We start from the raw sequence: 16,620 nt of genomic DNA, 5'->3' as shown, positions 1-16,620 counted from the left end.
TCTGTCAACAAGTAATAGTGGTAATATGCACTAAGTGGTCCTCTTTAAAATTATATAATCAGAATAGAGCTGGAAGGGATCTTGGAGGTCTTCTAGTCCAACCCCCTGCTCAGGCAGGAGACCTTATACCATTCCAGACAGGTGGTTGTCCAGTCTTTTCTTAAAAAACCTCCAGTGATGAAGCACCTACAATTTCTGAATATAGATAATGCAAAACTTAAGAACAAAAGAATTACATGAGGTTCAGTTGCCATAACATTGCTGCCTTGTGCTCTCCTTCTACCAGAAATTGATGGTTACGTGAACGGGTTAGACTCACCTGGCCAAGCTGAGCTCCTTTACTCTGAATTAGAATTTCGTTCATCTAAACCCAATATTGTTGATCCTGATTAGCAATGACATTTTGGAATTTCAAGAGAAGAATTGTTTCCAGCTTTGCCTCAAGTTTTTATCTTTTGTTTATGCATTATGCATAGAGTGACTTTGATGACACGGGCAGTGTAGAAATTTAATAAATAAATAAAATAAAACATTAAGAACTCTTAAGCTTGTTAAAATAAGCAAAACATGCCGTACAAAAATAATTTCCCCTAATATAATCCTGCCTCCCACAATCTCAGCAAACAATCAAATTTGAAAAACAAAAAAACAAGAAGTCATCATCAGAAGTCATCTGGGATCTTCCTGATTGCAAGTGTGTATTCTGTCATTGATCTGTTGAATCTGTGTAAGTGCAGATTTGCTTATTGGTTCTTCCAACCCTTCTGATATATTTAAAGTGAAATGCCTAAGATGTGGTACAGAATAAAATTGTCAGTGGTAGCAAGATTGTGGAATTGTCTCCATAAATGACTCAGTTTGCCCTTTTCTTACAGCATAACTCCCGCCAACCTAGCAATTTGAAAGCATGCAAATGCGAGTAGATGGGTACCACTTTAGTGGGAAGGTAACAGTGCTCCGTGACATCTTACTGGCCACATGAGCATGGAAATGTCTTCGGACAGCGCTAGCTCAATGACCTTGAAACAGAGACGAGGACCACCACCAAGAGTCGGCAACAACTAGTGGAATAAAATCCACAGGGACTCCTTTTTACAACATGGTATAATAACAGACTTGTGCTGCAGTTGCCAAAAAAAGCCAACACTGTTCTAGGCTGCATAAACAGAGAGATAGAATCAAGATCACATGAAGTGTTAATATCATTTTATAATGCCTTGGTAAGGCCACACTTGGAATACGGCATCCAGTTTTGGTCGCCACAATGTAAAAAAGATGTTGACACTCTAGAAAGAGTGCAGAGAAGAGCAACAAAGATGATTAGGGGACTGGAGGCTAAAACATAAAGAACAGTTGCTGGAATTGGGTATGTCTAGTTTAATGAAAAGAAGGAATAGGGATGACATGATAGCAGTGTTCTAATATCTCAGGGGCTGCCACAAAGAAGAGGGAGTCAACCTATTCTCCAAAGCACCTGAGGGCAGGACAAGAAGCAATGGATGGAAACTAATCAAGGAGAGAAGCAACTTAGAACTAAGGAGAAATTTCCTGACAGTTAGGACAATTAGTCAGTGGAACAACTTGTCTCCAGAAGTTGTAAATGTTCCAACACTGGAAGTTTTTAAGAAGAAATTGGATAACCATTTGTCTGAAATGATATAGGGTTTCCTGTCTAAGGGGGTTGGACTTGAAGTTCCCTTCCAACTCTTTTTTCTCCTATTCTATTCTATTCTATTCTATTCTATTCTATTCTATTCTATTCTATTCTATTCTATTCTATTCTATTCTATTCTATTCTATTCCATTCCATTCCATTCCATTCCATTCCATTCCATTCCATTCCATTCCATTCCATTCCATTCCATTCCATTCCACTCCACTCCACTCCACTCCACTCCACTCCACTCCACTCACTTTCGTAGGCTTTAATTACCTAAACATCTCTGTGCTTTTCCTTGCTATAAAGACTTTGAGTAGTATTTTCATTTCCTATTCCTTTTGTTTGTTCACTTTGCATTTTATTGTTGGTTTTTCACTGAACATTTAAAAAAAGGTAAACGAATGCTTTGATGCTGAATAATATTCTCATATTAATTTCTTAGCGTATTTTAGAAGTGTCGGGAACCCTCATCTGGATGCTGTGGAAGAGACTGTTTTGGTTCTCCAAGCGGATAGGGATCAAGACGTTTCATTTTTTGCCACCATCAAACCAAAACTCAGTAACATGCATATCACGTTACTTGAAAAGCAAAATTAACATTTTTTTGTGCATGTAGTCTATGAAATTACTATTCAGCTAACAAGTTCCTGCTATGACTACTAACCAACGTGGTAGAAGAGGATTCTTATCAAGGAAATAATGCAATTCGCAAGAAAAGGCCATGTTCTTAATCCTGTTTATTAAAGTGAGAAACATGTTTGTCCTTTTATGTACATGCCACCTTGATATGGAATATTTGGTTTTTTTAATTTTTTAATATAATTATGTTCTTTCATGAATACGAGGAGTACTGCTTGTCTATCAAACATCCAGCTATATGTTCATATGGTTATGTGAGCTTGTGCATATTTGCAGCTCAAACATCATTCCACAAACTAAGAATGCCTTTCACGCTGACTCAAGTTACAGTGACAAACCAGGACAATACTTGGTTTGACTAAAATTAAGAGCATTGTTGGTGAACCTAAAACACGTGGGCCTCTTGCTTATTTTGTTCTTAATTGAACCACGGGCATCCCCATTATATTGTATTACATTATTTAAAGCATGGAAATGTGCTCTTTGGTAAAGAGTTCAGAAAACAAATCTGTAACTTGAAAAAAGATAAAGTAAAAGTGCAGATTAACGTTCTCTTTAAGGTGATGGCAGACAGTTTCATGATCGTTAGCAGAGTGTGGGAAATTAAATGAACTATTCTTTGTCCTTCCTATTCACCTGTTATCTTTGGATGGTGCTGGTCTGTCTTGTGATAAAAACTGCTGTTTTTAAACAGCTACATCTGAAGAAATCCTTACATATTTTCTAGGGTATATTTCATAGGAGACGGTTTGATGCTTGGGTCTATAAACCGCAGGAATAGGACTGACATGTTTTGGGGAGTTTCTCAACATTTGCTCAGTAAAAGGAAATTAACATTTTCTCTTAGGAGAAAGAAGCTAGGGATATGAGATAGCATAAGTCTGAAGTTCCAAGAATTGAGTGTGTATACTGGGAATATTCTTTTTTTCCCAAGATTGACAGAAAATTCAGTATAAAATATTTTATCTAGCAATCTGTATAGCCCTTGGATTTTGCAGAACTCCCCTAATTGTGTATTCCATCATCAGCTATGTCTGAAGATTGAGAGACCTTCTGAAACAGCTTTCCACTTAGTATGGGAGGATCTCCACTTAGAGGGCAAATGGCCCTGATCTTTCTATGTGCATATGAGGTCATATTAAGACCACTTTGATCCCTGAGCTTCTTCCTGAAGCTATAGAGTAAAATAATAGTTTTTCTTAATTGCTTTGGACAAGATAAAAATGGAAAAAAAATATAAATCAGAAAAGGAAAGGGAAAGAGGTAGATCAATGTTTATCTTGATTTTACATTGTTAAAATACAGTAATACAAGAGATTTGGAAAAACAATGAAACTTTGGTCTGTGAAGTGTTTCCCAACTTTGGCAACTTTTAGATATGTGGACTAGCTGGCCGGGGAATTCTGGGAGTTGAAGTCCACATATTTAAAGTTACCAAGGTTGAAAAACCACCGTCTGGTGAGAGCTGCTGGACATAGCCTTCCCACCTTAAAAATTATACTGTGAGTCCCCTAGCTCTAGATAGATACGAACATTTAACTTATACAAAGAATTTACTATATCTACTAGTGTAAGAACTAATCCCCCACCCCCAAAACAACCCCCTTTTACAGCATGATTTGTTTGGCAGAATGAAAATGTATGTGACATAAGCACCTCCTAGGAATCATTCACGGAAATAAATGATCATTGCTTGAGTTAATGGTTTTTTTAGTTACGGAACAATATTCTTAAAATGTTTTTAAATTGTGTATTGAAATAGACAAGGTTTTTAATCCCAAAAATCTATAAGAAAGATTTTAATTTTGGGATAAACATAGTGGAATCACTTTAGAAAATCTGTAAAATATGCTTTGTTGCAAGCCTGATTATTTAGCTAATATCTTAAATGTCCTTGTTACAAATAAGTAGCTGTCCTGTGTATTGTCTGTTTGTGTCTTTTTTAAAAAAAAAAACTACAATGATTTAATTTATTAGAATTGTTTAACACATTTTGGACACAATGCTATGAAAAATTGTGTTCCAGGTTGCGAAACAGTTTTTAGATTTTATAATAATCTTATTTACTTTGCAAGTTTCTAAAATGTTTTTTGAACATCTAAAAATATGTCTTTGGTATTTCAGTATAAAAATGTGTAAACTAAATTCTGCAAGCTGATTCTATATTTAAGTGTTTGAGTAAGTTTTAAACAAAATGCCTCTTCAATGCAAATGATTTTTTAATGTCTGCAGTTATTCTGCAGTGACAGTTCTTTTGTAGTTTCACTATCTTTTTCTAACGCTAGTATCCTACAAATATTTTAATACCGGTAGTTAAAATTTTTCTAAAAAATTGTTCAATTTTTGCTTCTGTAAAAAGTTCATTTTTTTCATCACCATGTTTTTGAATGCATGTAGAAATGTCTGAAAAGAACTGTGTATATAATCTGCTGTTTAGACATTAAAACAGTTGTTTGATGGCCATGTTAATTTTAGATTAGAATTATTTCCCGCACTATCCAACTAAATATCAAAAATCTGCGTGGAGGACGTTGATGTAGTTTTCATGAAAATACTTTAATTGGCATTATTTATGCATGAGTAAATGGCTGAAAATTTTCACTGAAATGACAAATCAAACTTTTCATTAATAATTACCACCTTTTCTTAGATCTGAGGATTTTTAAAAATTAAACAATTTTCGTTAAAAATTTTTGTAGAATGTTTTCAAACTCTATAGTTGCATGCAGTAGAGGAAGGAAAAATTCTGGACACTCCCAACTTGCTTTGGTTCCCCATATATTTTTGCATTCAGTTTATTATTTAGCTTTGGGTTAAATAATTGCACCAATACCATTCATTTCACAATGGCTGTTAGACCCACTTATAAATCAGCCCTGGGATCTGTGCAGTACAGTAGTCTTATGAACTGTTTACCTGTAATAAAAACTGCATGGCAGGGTGATGGTACCTTCCAGATTACTCTGTAGGTGAAAAAACACCAATGGACACTTGAGGATAGTCACATGCTCTTTTTCAAATAACGTAAACGTAATTAAACCTCACAGTTAAAGCTGATACATAGTCACCTCTTCTTACAGAAGCTGCATAGATTTCATTTTGAAATCAAACCTGGTGTTGCCTGTTGCAACATAGTTACAACTCTTTAGTTGCAATTCTGCTATAGTAGTTAAACCTGTCAAGAATGGTGGTTAGAATCCAAATAGTTGGATAGAGTCTGAATGTGCCACTGATTTTGTAAGAATCTATGTAACTTTCTATTCTTATTTATATCAATAAATTCCACCACTGTTTTATCAAACTCTTATTTATTGAATGTACTCTTATTACTGCATATTTTCAAACATCATTTGGCATGCAAACAGCACAGCATTAATCAACATCGCATATCATTTATTTATGATGATAAACATAAATATCCCACATTTATTACTTTTTAATAAATGGCTCAACATGGCAAACATGTCCAATACAGGTAGTCCTCAACTTACGACCACAATTGAGCCCAAAATTTCTGTTGCTAAGTGAGAAATTTGTTAAGTGAGTTTTGCCCTATTTTACGACTTTTCTCACCACGTTTGTTAAGTGAATCACTGCGGTACTTAACTTAGTAACCCGGTTGTTAAGTGAATCTGGCTTCCCCGTGGACTTTGCTTGCCAGAAGGTTCAGAAAAGGGGATGATATGACTTGGGGACACTGCAACCGTCATAAATGTGAGAGAGTTCTCAAGCATCCAGATGTAAATCACGCGGCCATGGGGATGCTGCAAGTGTGAAAAATGGTCATGTCACTTTTTTCAGTGCTGGCGTAACTTTGAACAGTCCCTAAATGAACCGTTGTAAATCGAGGACTGCCTGTACTCTTGCCTCCTATTTTCTCCCTAACAACAACCCTGTGAAGTGAGTTGGGCTGACAAAAGAGGGACCGACCCAGAGTCACCCAGCTGGCTTTCACAGCTAAAATGGGACTATAACTCATTTCTAACTTGATCCCTTAACCACTAGAGTCCCAGTGTTTCTCAACCTTGGAAGCTTGAAGATGGGTGGACTTCAACTCCCAGAATCCCCCAGCCAGCGCTGCTGGGGGATTCTGGGAGTTGAAGTCCACCCATCTTCAAGCTACCAAGGTTGAGAAACACTGCACTAGACCAAACTGGCTAATTACTATAGGGTTCTGCATGAATGAGGAAAGCTGACTTGATCTTGATTCTTTGGAGATTTATAATATTGGGATTATTTTGAATCGTATATTTGTTTTACCTATGCTTGCTGTAAGAAGTTTGACCCCTCAGTTGGCATTTTCCAAATGTGTGTCCTAGCTGCATCATGACATCACATTGGCTACGTCCTAGTGACTTGCCTGGCAGGCATTGTTCTTCGGTCATGACATCATTGGTTCAGGTGGAAAGTGTCAATGGGGATTCTCAGGTGGAAAGACACTAGCGCGCCACCTTCTTCCTAGGATGCAAAGCAAAAGAAAACCGACACCTGGCACAAATCCTCAAACCAGAGCTGGAACGAGTTCACGTACATTATGGCAACGACAGTTGCGTTTAGGAGAGCTTTCATCCCCGCAGTCACGGCTTTTCAATATCAAGTTACAAATAGTTGAATCTGAAGAATATTTTTCGTTACCCGAATGTCATCGGGATTTAAGTGTCGGAAAACTGAAGAATCGACTTGAGCTTTTTGTTGGGATCCCAGTAAATTTCCAGCGAATTCAATATCTGGATGAAGGTGAGCCCTCCTGTCTATGTGGCAGCTATGTCCCACTTAACCACAATGTCATAGTCCTCCGAGTAACGTAAAATTACTGGCTGAGCCAGGAATTTTTTTTTTCCTGAATATTGGACAGTTTCAAGGGTTATTAGTCAAAAGGGTCTCCCGAGTAAATGATAAAAATATATGGTTATAATATGTAGCTATATTACATCATAGAAGACTAAGTTTGGATATACTTAAATAAAAAACCTGTACAGTACATAGGTACTCCCAAATTCTGTGCTAATGAAATCTGTGTTTATTGTTAAGTCCATCAGGTCATTTAATTTAGACAGAAACGTGTATCTTCTAGTTCAGGGATCTTCAACCTTGGCGACTTTTAAGACTTGTGGACTTCAACTCCCTAGGAGTTGAAGTCCACAAGTCTTAAAGTCGCCAAGGTTGGAGACCCCTGTTCTAGTTGATTAGTCAATCGCTCAGGGCAGCTCATTACCTAGTTGAATAATGAAATGTTTGCAAGCAAGCAACCAAGCTCAGAGAGCACCAAGGACTCTGCAACTCATAGAAATTGTGTTTTTTTTAAACAATATTATTGGCATGTAGTGTTTTAAACTTACCAGAAGATACTACTACTACTTTCAGTTTGCTTCAGTGATGGTATTCAGCCGATTCTATCAGGTTCGGGAAAACTGGTAGCGGCAGCTGTGGGAGGCTCCGCCCACCCGCCGCTACCAGTTCAGGAGAACTGGTGGCGACTGCAGGGGGCTCTGCCCACCTGCCTGGATTTTATCATGTCCCATTTTTGATGCTCTGCACATACGCAGAAGACGCACACTCACATTTGCTAACCGGTAGTGAAGGTAAGTGAATACCACCCCTGGTTTGCTTCTATAGTAGATCTTGAGGATGAGTCTACATTGAGGAAACATGAAATCGTCCCTGGAGGAACTCTCACTATGCGAATTTGGCCAGAAGATTCTTGGGGACAATTGGTGGCTGCAGCTGCAAGTGGAAAGGTCAAGAAGGTTAGTCTGAAAGTTTTACAAGTACCTCGTGCTGTTCTGTAGAAACCACGACGAGTGCTTTTTGAAGGGCTGCCTTTGAGGCAAGGAATATTTCAGTGGTAAAAGACGAGAAACAGCGAAATTTGAGCATAATGCCAAAAAAAACCCTGCTAGAGTAATGGTTCTCAAGCTGTGGTCTGTGGACCCCTAGGGAGGCCACGATGTTGTCACGGGGTCTGTGGAGGATTGAAGAAATGTTATGATTTAAATCTTGAATTAAGTCTTCGGGGGTCCGTGGCCACAAAAGCTATTTAAAAGGGGTCCACGGTAAAGAAAAGGTTGAGAACCACTGCGCTAGAGAATTCCTGGAAGATGACAAATTGATCATCAATAGACACACAGACACAAACAACACCTACTTACCATTCAAAAGAGACAATCAACAAGTCAAAATGGGAACAAAGACCAAAGGACCTCACCACCAGCAATCAACACCCAGATGGAAATAGATTAACACCAAGATTAACATCAGACCCACAATCAAGAAGTAAAACAATATCCCAATAATTTGCTTTCAGAAATCTTGATTAATTGTGGTTCTGAACGCTCACACTTACATAACAGACTCAATTGAAACATATCAAAATTCAAAACTGAGGTGTTAAAAGGAATCTTACCTGACCAGTCCCTCACAGAGATCTAGATCAGGGGTCTCTAACCTTGGCAACTTTAAGGCTTGTGGACTTCAACTCCCAGAATTCCTCAGCCAGCTGGCTGAGGAATTCTGGGAATTGAAGTCCACAAGCCTTAAAGTTGCCAAGGTTGGAGACCCCTGATCTAGACAGCCCTGGCTACTTCAAGATTTTGAGGCACACTACAAATTGAAACAAAAGGCACCAAAACAAAGTAAAATTATCTGAATAATAATTCAGAAAATAAATCGGGATTAGATATGGTGAGTCCTCGACTTGGAATTCATTCAGTGACCATTCGAAGTTATATCAGCAATGAAAATGTGACTTATGACCATTTTTCACACTTTTGCATCCCCATGGTCACATCGAAATTCAGATGCTTGGCAACTGACTCAGGGATGGGTTCTACTTTCCTTTACTACTGGTTCACAACAGGATTACGCACACGTGATAGCTTCGCTTGCTCGCGGCCTGCTTCTGTGCATGCGCAGATCAGCAATGACAACATCTGGGGCGGTGGGCGGGGCTTCTTGCGAACCGGTCTGAACTGGGGGCAACCCACCACTGAACTGACTCATATTTATGGTGGTAGCAGTGTCCAAGGGTCATGTGATCACCTTTCATAACCTGACAAGCAAAGACAATGGGGAAGCCAGATTCACTTAACAACCGTGTTAGTAACAGCTTGCACTTCACTTAAGAACTGTGACAAGAAAGTGTCAAGTGCTGAGGAAATCAGGGGATTCAGGCAGTTCGATTATGTTTCCTTTTCCTGCTTCTCCATACCGAGCCTTTAACATTTGCTTCTTTATTGCCAGTTGCAAACTGTAGGAGTCACACAGACCTCCTCGTTCAGCACTGCAAATTCGAGGCTAATGACGGAAGAAAAGAGGAATGACTGGTTAGCACACCGAGCATTTGTGGCTTTATTTATTACAGCTCACAGAGGCCACACGAGGGCAGTGGAATATTTGCTCCAAAATGGTAGCGTACTAAGTTCTGAAACTGATTTTTTTTCCCACACAGGTAGTCCTTGAATTACAATCATTTGTTTAGTGGCCGAAGATAAAACGGCACTGAACAAAAGAGACTTATGATGCCCATTTTTCACACTTACCACCATTGCCGTATCCCCGTGGTCACGTGATCAAAATTCAGAAGCTTGGCAACTGGCTGATCTTTATTTATTTATTTATTTTTAAATTTGTATACCGCCCTTCTCCCTGAGGACTCAGGGCGGTGAACAGCCAAGTAAAAACATAAACTACAAACATTAAAATACAATTAAAAAGATATATATAAATTTGGCCCCATGATTAAAAATAATAACAGACAATTAAAAACATTTTAAAAAGTGTTAGGCCAGCCCGGCTTGCTGGAAAAAGAAAAAGAAGGTTTTAAGGGCACGGCGGAAAGCACCGAGGTCTTGGACAGTTGCCGGGTCCCCGGGCCGTGTGGATCACCTTTGGCGATCTTCTGACGAGCAAAGTCAAAGGGGAAGCCAGATTCGTTTTACAACCAGGTTAAACTAACTTAACAATTGCAGTGATTCACTTAACAACAGTGGCAAGAAAGGTTGTAAAATGGAGCAAAATGGTCTCATTTGGCAATGGAAATGCTGGGCTCAATTGTGGCCATAAGTCAAGGACCAGTGGTGAAATTCATTTTTTTTTACTACCAGTTCTGTGGGCGTGGCCTGGGTGTGGTGTGGCGTGGTAGGCGTGGCAGGGGAAGGATACTGCAAAATCTCCATTTCTACCTCACTCTTGGGGGAAGGATATTGCAAAATCTCCATTCCCACCCCACTCTGGGGCCAACCAGAGGTGTATTTGCCGGTTCTCCAAACTACTCAAAATTTCCACTGACAGGTTCTCCAGAACCTGACAGAACCTGCTGGATTTTACCCCTGTCAAGAACCACCTATAATATTGAGGACTACCTATCATTTAGTAATAATTCTGCTAAGTTAAAATTAAAACAGCTTAAGCCTAGAGAGGTCACTTCTATTCAATACTGGGCTGAGGGAAAAATGTCTCTTTTTTATTTTTTATTTTTTACTGATTTCTGTTTTCAAGCTTGGGGCTTCCAAGACTGGCATCTTCAAAAATTTCTGTGTCCAAAAAAAAAAAAAAAAAAAAAAAAGCTTTGGAACTTTCCTTTCTCAAATCAACCCCTCCTCCATGCTGGCCATATTGGCAAATCTGCCTCCAGCTGATCCAGCTTCTCTTCCATGAGCCCAGAACTGCCCAACTTCCAACATCAGATGATGCGCAGAGCGATAAGGAACAGGCTGATGTAGCTAAACCCATTTTGTGCGAACGATGACATGGGCAACTTAAATCTCTGCTTAAGAGGAAAGAACAACTCAGGTTAGAACATAGAATAACAGAGTTGGAAGGGACCTTGGAGGTCTTCTAGTCCAGCCTCCTTGTCGAGCAGGAGACCCTATAACAAGGGTGTCAAATTCAATTTCATTGAGGGCCACGTCAGGGCTGTGGTTGACCTCGGGGGGCCAGGCGGGCGTGGCTGACTGGGTGGGTATGGCCAACTTGATGCCACTCACTGGATGTGGCTGACTGGATGGGCATGGTCAATTGGGTGGGCGTGGCCATCTTGACGCCACTCCCCAAACTGCTGGCACGTTTCCTCTTTGCTCTGGGTAGACCGGGACGAAGCCATGCTGGCCCGATGTTTCCTCTTCACATTGAGTAAACTGGGATGAAGCTACATTGGGTAGACCGGGCTGAAACGATGCAGGCTGGCCCTGCACACCGGATCCGACCATATCACGGGTCAAATCCGGCCCGCGGGCCTTTTGTCTAACACCCCTGCCCTATACCATTTCAGACAAATCTGTTAAAAGCCTCCAGCTTTTAGAAATGAGCATGAGAAATGTGGATAAAAGAGGATAAAAGAGATTCTATCTCTGATTGCATTTTATGCAAAGCAAATGTAAAACCAGGAGTGAAATTCAGCAGGTTCTGACAGGTTCTGGAGAACTGGTAGCGGAAATTTTGAGTAGTTCGGAGAACCGGCAAATACCACCTTTGGCTGGCCTGAGAGTGGGGTGGAAATGAAGATTTTGCAATATCCTTCCCCCAGGAGTGGGGAGGGAATGGGGATTTTGTAGTATGTGTAGTCCGCCAGCAGCCTGCGGAGCTGGCAGTGGAGTCGGACAGTGAGGAGGCTGGGGAGGACAATGGGCCATCCTGGAGGCTGGGGAAGGCCTGGATGAGGGCTCTGTGTTGGAGGCAGAGATGGGGTCAGGGCCATCTGGGAGCAATGTGCGGACTCCGGAGACTCAGAGACGGACAGCAGAGAAGCAGAGGAACAGGAGGAGCCTGTTTCTAGTGCACACATGAGAAGAGCTGCAAGAAGCCAAGAGCAGCTGAAGAAAAAAGGACAACTCGGGAGTAAGGCCAGATGATTGGCCACTCCCATAAGGCTTAAAAGAGCAACAATGAGCCATTGGGCTCTTTGTAGAAAAGCAACATTTATTTCCCGGCTTCTTGTCAGCGTCTCTTGAACTTTGTGGGGTTTTTGCCAAGAAAAGCCTTTGGCAGGTTGCCAAAGACATCAAAGGTTGGTGATAAGGCCGAGGAACTAATTATTAAGAATTTTGTTTTGGACCAAGCAGAGAATGAATTAATTCTCAGCTGTTTTAATAAAATAAGTTTGTTGAGGACTGAATTGTGTTTGGCAATCACTACTTGGGCCTTGGTCACAACACAGTATCTTTCCCCTGGAGTGGGGTGAGAATGGAGATTTTGCAGTATCCTTCCCCTGCCACACCCACCAAGCCATACCATACCCACAGACATGCACACAGAACTGGTAGTAAAAAAAATTTGAATTCCACCATGGTTAAACCCAGTCTTATTGAATCCCAGATATACCATATTTTTCGGAGTATAAGAAGCACCTTTTTCCCCTAAAAGGGGGTGAAAATTTAGGTGCGTCTTATACACCAAATGTAGCCCTGTTCACCCACTGGCCCCCACCCTTTGGCCTCTGCCTCCCAGCAATTTACCTCCTTGCAAGCAAACAGCAAGAAAAAACAGCTCCTTTCAGCTTCAGCACAGCCTAATTAGCACAAGTTGATTGGATCGGCCTCCCGACTCTCAGCTGTTTTGCGCAGGGCTGCTTGCTGCAAAGAGGTAAATTGCTGGAGCAGGGTTTTTTTCCCTTGTGCTAATCAAGCTATGCTGAAAACGAAAATGAAAGTAAAAGAGGCTGTTTGCTGCAACGAGGCAAAATTGCTCAGAGGCACAGGCAGAGGGAGATTTATTTTTCTTCTTTTCCTCACCAAAAAAGGTAGGAGCGTCTTATACTCTGGTGCATCTTATACTCAGAAAAATACGGTATGTCTTTTATTCCTTTCCAGGTGCTGATGTGAAACTTAAAACCCCCCTGGGTAGAACAGCCCTCCACGTTGCTGTCACTTCGGGACAGGTTGAATGTATCAGTATCCTCCTCGACTCTGGAGCCAGGGTCAGCGATGAGGACAATGAAGGGCACAATGCTGTACAATTGGCCCGGCTGTGGAAACAGAGAGAGAGCGAAAGGAGGCTTTTCCGGCACAGGTGGATGATCCGAACAGTTAGAAGCAGCCAACACCAAAACATCAAATAGAAGCTGGAAGTCAACGCAGATTTTTTTAAAAAATTGCACGACTGATGTAGGGATTAAGAACACTTTCCACGTGAATTTTCCTTCAGAAATGTATGCTGTATTGAAATACAAGACTTCATTTCTCCACAGAGGTTGTACCCAACTGTAAATGAGATAGTTATAGCAATGATAGAAAGTCTTAAAATTCCTCCATGGTTACTAGTGTAAGGCATGTGCTCCTCAGGATTGAGCTACAGTGTTTGGGGGAAATCTTGCTACTTCCATCCTGTTATCCCAACAACCATCAGACACTTATGGAATAGATGAGGCTGGTAGAAGAGCCCAAAGTCATCCAGAGAGCTTTCATGATTGAGGTGAGCTAGAACTAAGGTTACCACAGTTCTAGATCAACCCCTTAACCTCCATACCATACTACGTCTCTTATCTCCCCTGATGTAGTTCCACTATTATATCTAGAAGGTACCTGACTGTATTAAACTGTGTATAATGTGTTGGGTCAATCTTACTCAAGTTTGTGTTCAGATCACCAAGTTAGAACACCTATAGGAGTTCCTATAGAGGTCTAGTTGTTCCTGTTTACATTACAAGATCGCTGGATTGAAGAAATCTCAATTAAATGGTTTGACACCTTAATGCTCCACACTAAATGCTTAGTTCAATTAAAAATTATCTTGAGAAAGTAGATCTTCATCTGTTTTTTTTGCCATCACCGTTCTTTTTTCTCTTGGCTCTTACAAATAATCTGTGTTGCAACTGCAGATCAATTTGGGAAAAGGAGATTTTTCAAATGTCAGGATTTGCAAGTGGGAATACATGATGCCCTCCCAATGTTTCAATTTCACACTTATACGTCTGTAGCTCTGTTTCCTGTATCAGGAACTTAACATTTTTTAAAATCAAGGTACCAGACCTAGGATTTGTGTTCATTATGAAGAGTATGAATTTTCATCCTGTGAGGAAAACCACAGCTAGTTTTACTCACAATAAGTGTAATATCAATCCATCTATAAGTAAACCTATGTAACTGAGCTGGGATGTATTTTTCTCAGTGAGTGCATATGCTGTAAATTTTTCTTGCTTTCGTTGGAAGTGAAATAAGCTAACTGTCTGCACATTTGCCACCTGAGCAAAAGTATTTAATAGTTTACTTTCGGGTAGAAATTCACGCTTTCTTGTTTGAAATAGTTTGTTATGCATTTCAATCAGTGTTGGGTTCCTCCAGGTTCGGCCTGGTTCCGCCGAGCCAGTAGCGGTGATGATATGACATCACCGAACTGGTTCTTCCCCCCCTGAGAGTTTGTCAGGTTCCAAGTAAAGACTGGAAAAATAAACCTCAGCACGCAAAAGCAGTAACCAAGTTTGTTTATCCTGATATTGGTACTGACTGGCCACCTTAAAGTGTTAGAGAAAGGAATCTTTGTTGGAGCTGACACTCCATGCTCCCCATCACCTTTAAAGCAGCATACAGCTCCACCCCAGTGCAATCACTCAATTATCCAATTAACCGGTATCCTCCCTCTCCCTCCCCAATCCATCACAAGCTGCTTCAGTTGTTCGGCATTGCTCCGTCTTTCCTTAAAGTGATAGATGGTGATAAACTGCTTCAGTGCATGACCCTGACGTCATCTAGCATGCGGCTGGGAAGTCGAAGTGAGAGGCATGCCTCGGGGCTGACGACCCAGGACATCAGGCACACAGCAAGGGTCGTCGGTGAGTGTGCAGCAATGGAATGGCGATCCCCACACAAATGGTGGCCCCAAGTACCGTTGCAGAGCTGGGGCTGACACAGTTGTTAAGTGAGTTGTGCCCCATTTTATGACATTTTTTTGCCATAGTTGTTAAGCAAATCACGGCAGTTGTTCAGTGAATCATGCGGCTGTTAAGCGAATCTGGTTTCCCCATTGACTTTGCTTATAGGAAGCCAGCTGGAAAGGTTACAAACGGTGATCACATGACCCCGGGACAGTGCAACTGTTATAAGTACATGCCAGTTGCCAAGCGCCTGAATTTTGATCACATGACCATAGGGATGCTGCAATGGTTGTAAGTATGAAAATTGGTCATAAATCACTTTGGTTCAATGTTGTAATTTCGAATGATCACTTCGAAGGTCTCCCTGTAGTACAGAGGAATGGAGAGGTAATATTTTCAAATTTTTTGGTACAAAACTGTAACTGAATAAGCAGGTATATTTATTATTAACTATATCTCCATTCTTCTATGGAGCAAAAGGCAGATAAAGGATCTTTAAATATTTCCCCCCAAGCTCGGCTAGGCCAGCTATGTTTCAACAAAGTTATTACATTCCAAACCATCCATATTGTGTCTTGAATTATTACTGAATTGTTCACCCTGGTTCTTTATGGCCTCAGCTAACCACTAAATCAGAGGTCCTTCCACCCCTAATTTTAAACTATATCACTACCGAAGACAAATCTCCTTTTTTTGAGTATCTCTTCCTGCTTGAGCAATCAGACTGTCATTCTATCAGTGTCCACCAGAGGGCGAGCAAAGACTGGATATCAATCCATAAACATGGGCTTTTGAGAGAGCAGGAAAACCTTCAAAATTGGACAGAAGCAGGTTTGGCTGAAGAAATGACAATGGCACTGAAACAAATGAATCCCAGTTGTGTTCTGGGTTTTAGCTACCACTGGATGGTTGTAATTACGGGGCAAGGCAAGAAATAAGGAAGAGCTCTTCGGCTACCACAATCTTGTCTCCTGCTTTGTAAAATACTCAGGTATATCTCTACATTCATATGTACTATTTTGTAAGCCCCAATTGCAAAAACGTCCATATGCCTTCTGTGATTTGTACAGCCTGTTTTCTTCCTTTAAAAAAAACAAAAAACAACAAAAAAACCACACATCCACCCACCCAAAAATACTGCTTTCTAATTGTGGTAGTTTGCAACATGTTCCTGACAGATGTCGGAGTTATTATCGAAACATTTATTGCTTATTGAATATTTTGCAGATTGAGGAAAAGGAAGTCACTTTAAAAAAAAAAATTGTCTAGACTGTTGGTGTTGGGGAGGGGTGAAACTAAAACAAGGTGAAGAATTTGGGTCTCCTTTCAGACAGGGGAACGTTCACTTGTCCCGTTTGAGGCGAACAAAGTAGCCCATTGAGAAGGAGAAGAGAAGTTTGTCTCAAAGACTCTAGCAACAGTTTTTCCTCATTCCTGGCAACTTTAAGTTGCTTGGACTTCAACTCCCAGAATTCCCCAGTGGGAGAATTCTGGGAATTGAAGTCCAAGCATCTTA

At 40.6% G+C, this 16,620-nt stretch overlaps 2 protein-coding genes across 2 annotated transcripts in view; both read left to right on the top strand.

Annotated features, from left to right (window-relative positions):
• Window positions 1-4,157, top strand: part of LOC139314453 (serine/threonine-protein phosphatase 4 regulatory subunit 1-like) — a 44,318-nt gene extending 40,161 nt beyond the window's left edge. Inside the window, exon 19 of the mRNA XM_070940085.1 lies at window positions 2,103-4,157. Coding sequence (XP_070796186.1) covers window positions 2,103-2,257 — 155 coding nt within the window. The 3' untranslated portion in view covers window positions 2,258-4,157. The remainder of the gene's footprint in view (window positions 1-2,102) is intronic.
• A 2,605-nt stretch (window positions 4,158-6,762) lies between these two features.
• ANKRD60 (ankyrin repeat domain 60) lies at window positions 6,763-13,352 on the top strand. The gene is made up of 4 exons (XM_070940084.1): window positions 6,763-7,036; window positions 7,916-8,046; window positions 9,539-9,704; window positions 13,105-13,352. Exons 1-4 carry the CDS (start codon window positions 6,763-6,765, stop codon window positions 13,350-13,352), a joined length of 819 nt encoding a protein of 272 aa, XP_070796185.1.
• Window positions 13,353-16,620: the final 3,268 nt, after the last annotated feature.

This window comes from Pituophis catenifer, unplaced genomic scaffold, assembly GCF_029215685.1.
Source record: "Pituophis catenifer annectens isolate HBS135680 unplaced genomic scaffold, rPitCat1.0.hap2 SCAF_3, whole genome shotgun sequence".
Classification (NCBI taxonomy): Eukaryota; Metazoa; Chordata; class Lepidosauria; order Squamata; family Colubridae; genus Pituophis; species Pituophis catenifer.
The sequence above is the reverse complement of the archived record's forward strand: the minus strand, read 5'-3'. Positions and strand labels throughout refer to the sequence as shown.

Excerpts from the sequence above, each read along its gene's own strand:
- ANKRD60 (XM_070940084.1), top strand. The coding sequence starts at position 6,763 with ATGCAAAGCAAAAGAAAACCGACACCTGGCACAAATCCTCAAACCAGA. Across the intron at positions 8,047-9,538 it reads CAAGTGGAAAGGTCAAGAAG|TTGCAAACTGTAGGAGTCAC; the intron begins GTTAGTCTGAAA and ends CTTTATTGCCAG. Across the intron at positions 9,705-13,104 it reads GGAATATTTGCTCCAAAATG|GTGCTGATGTGAAACTTAAA; the intron begins GTAGCGTACTAA and ends ATTCCTTTCCAG.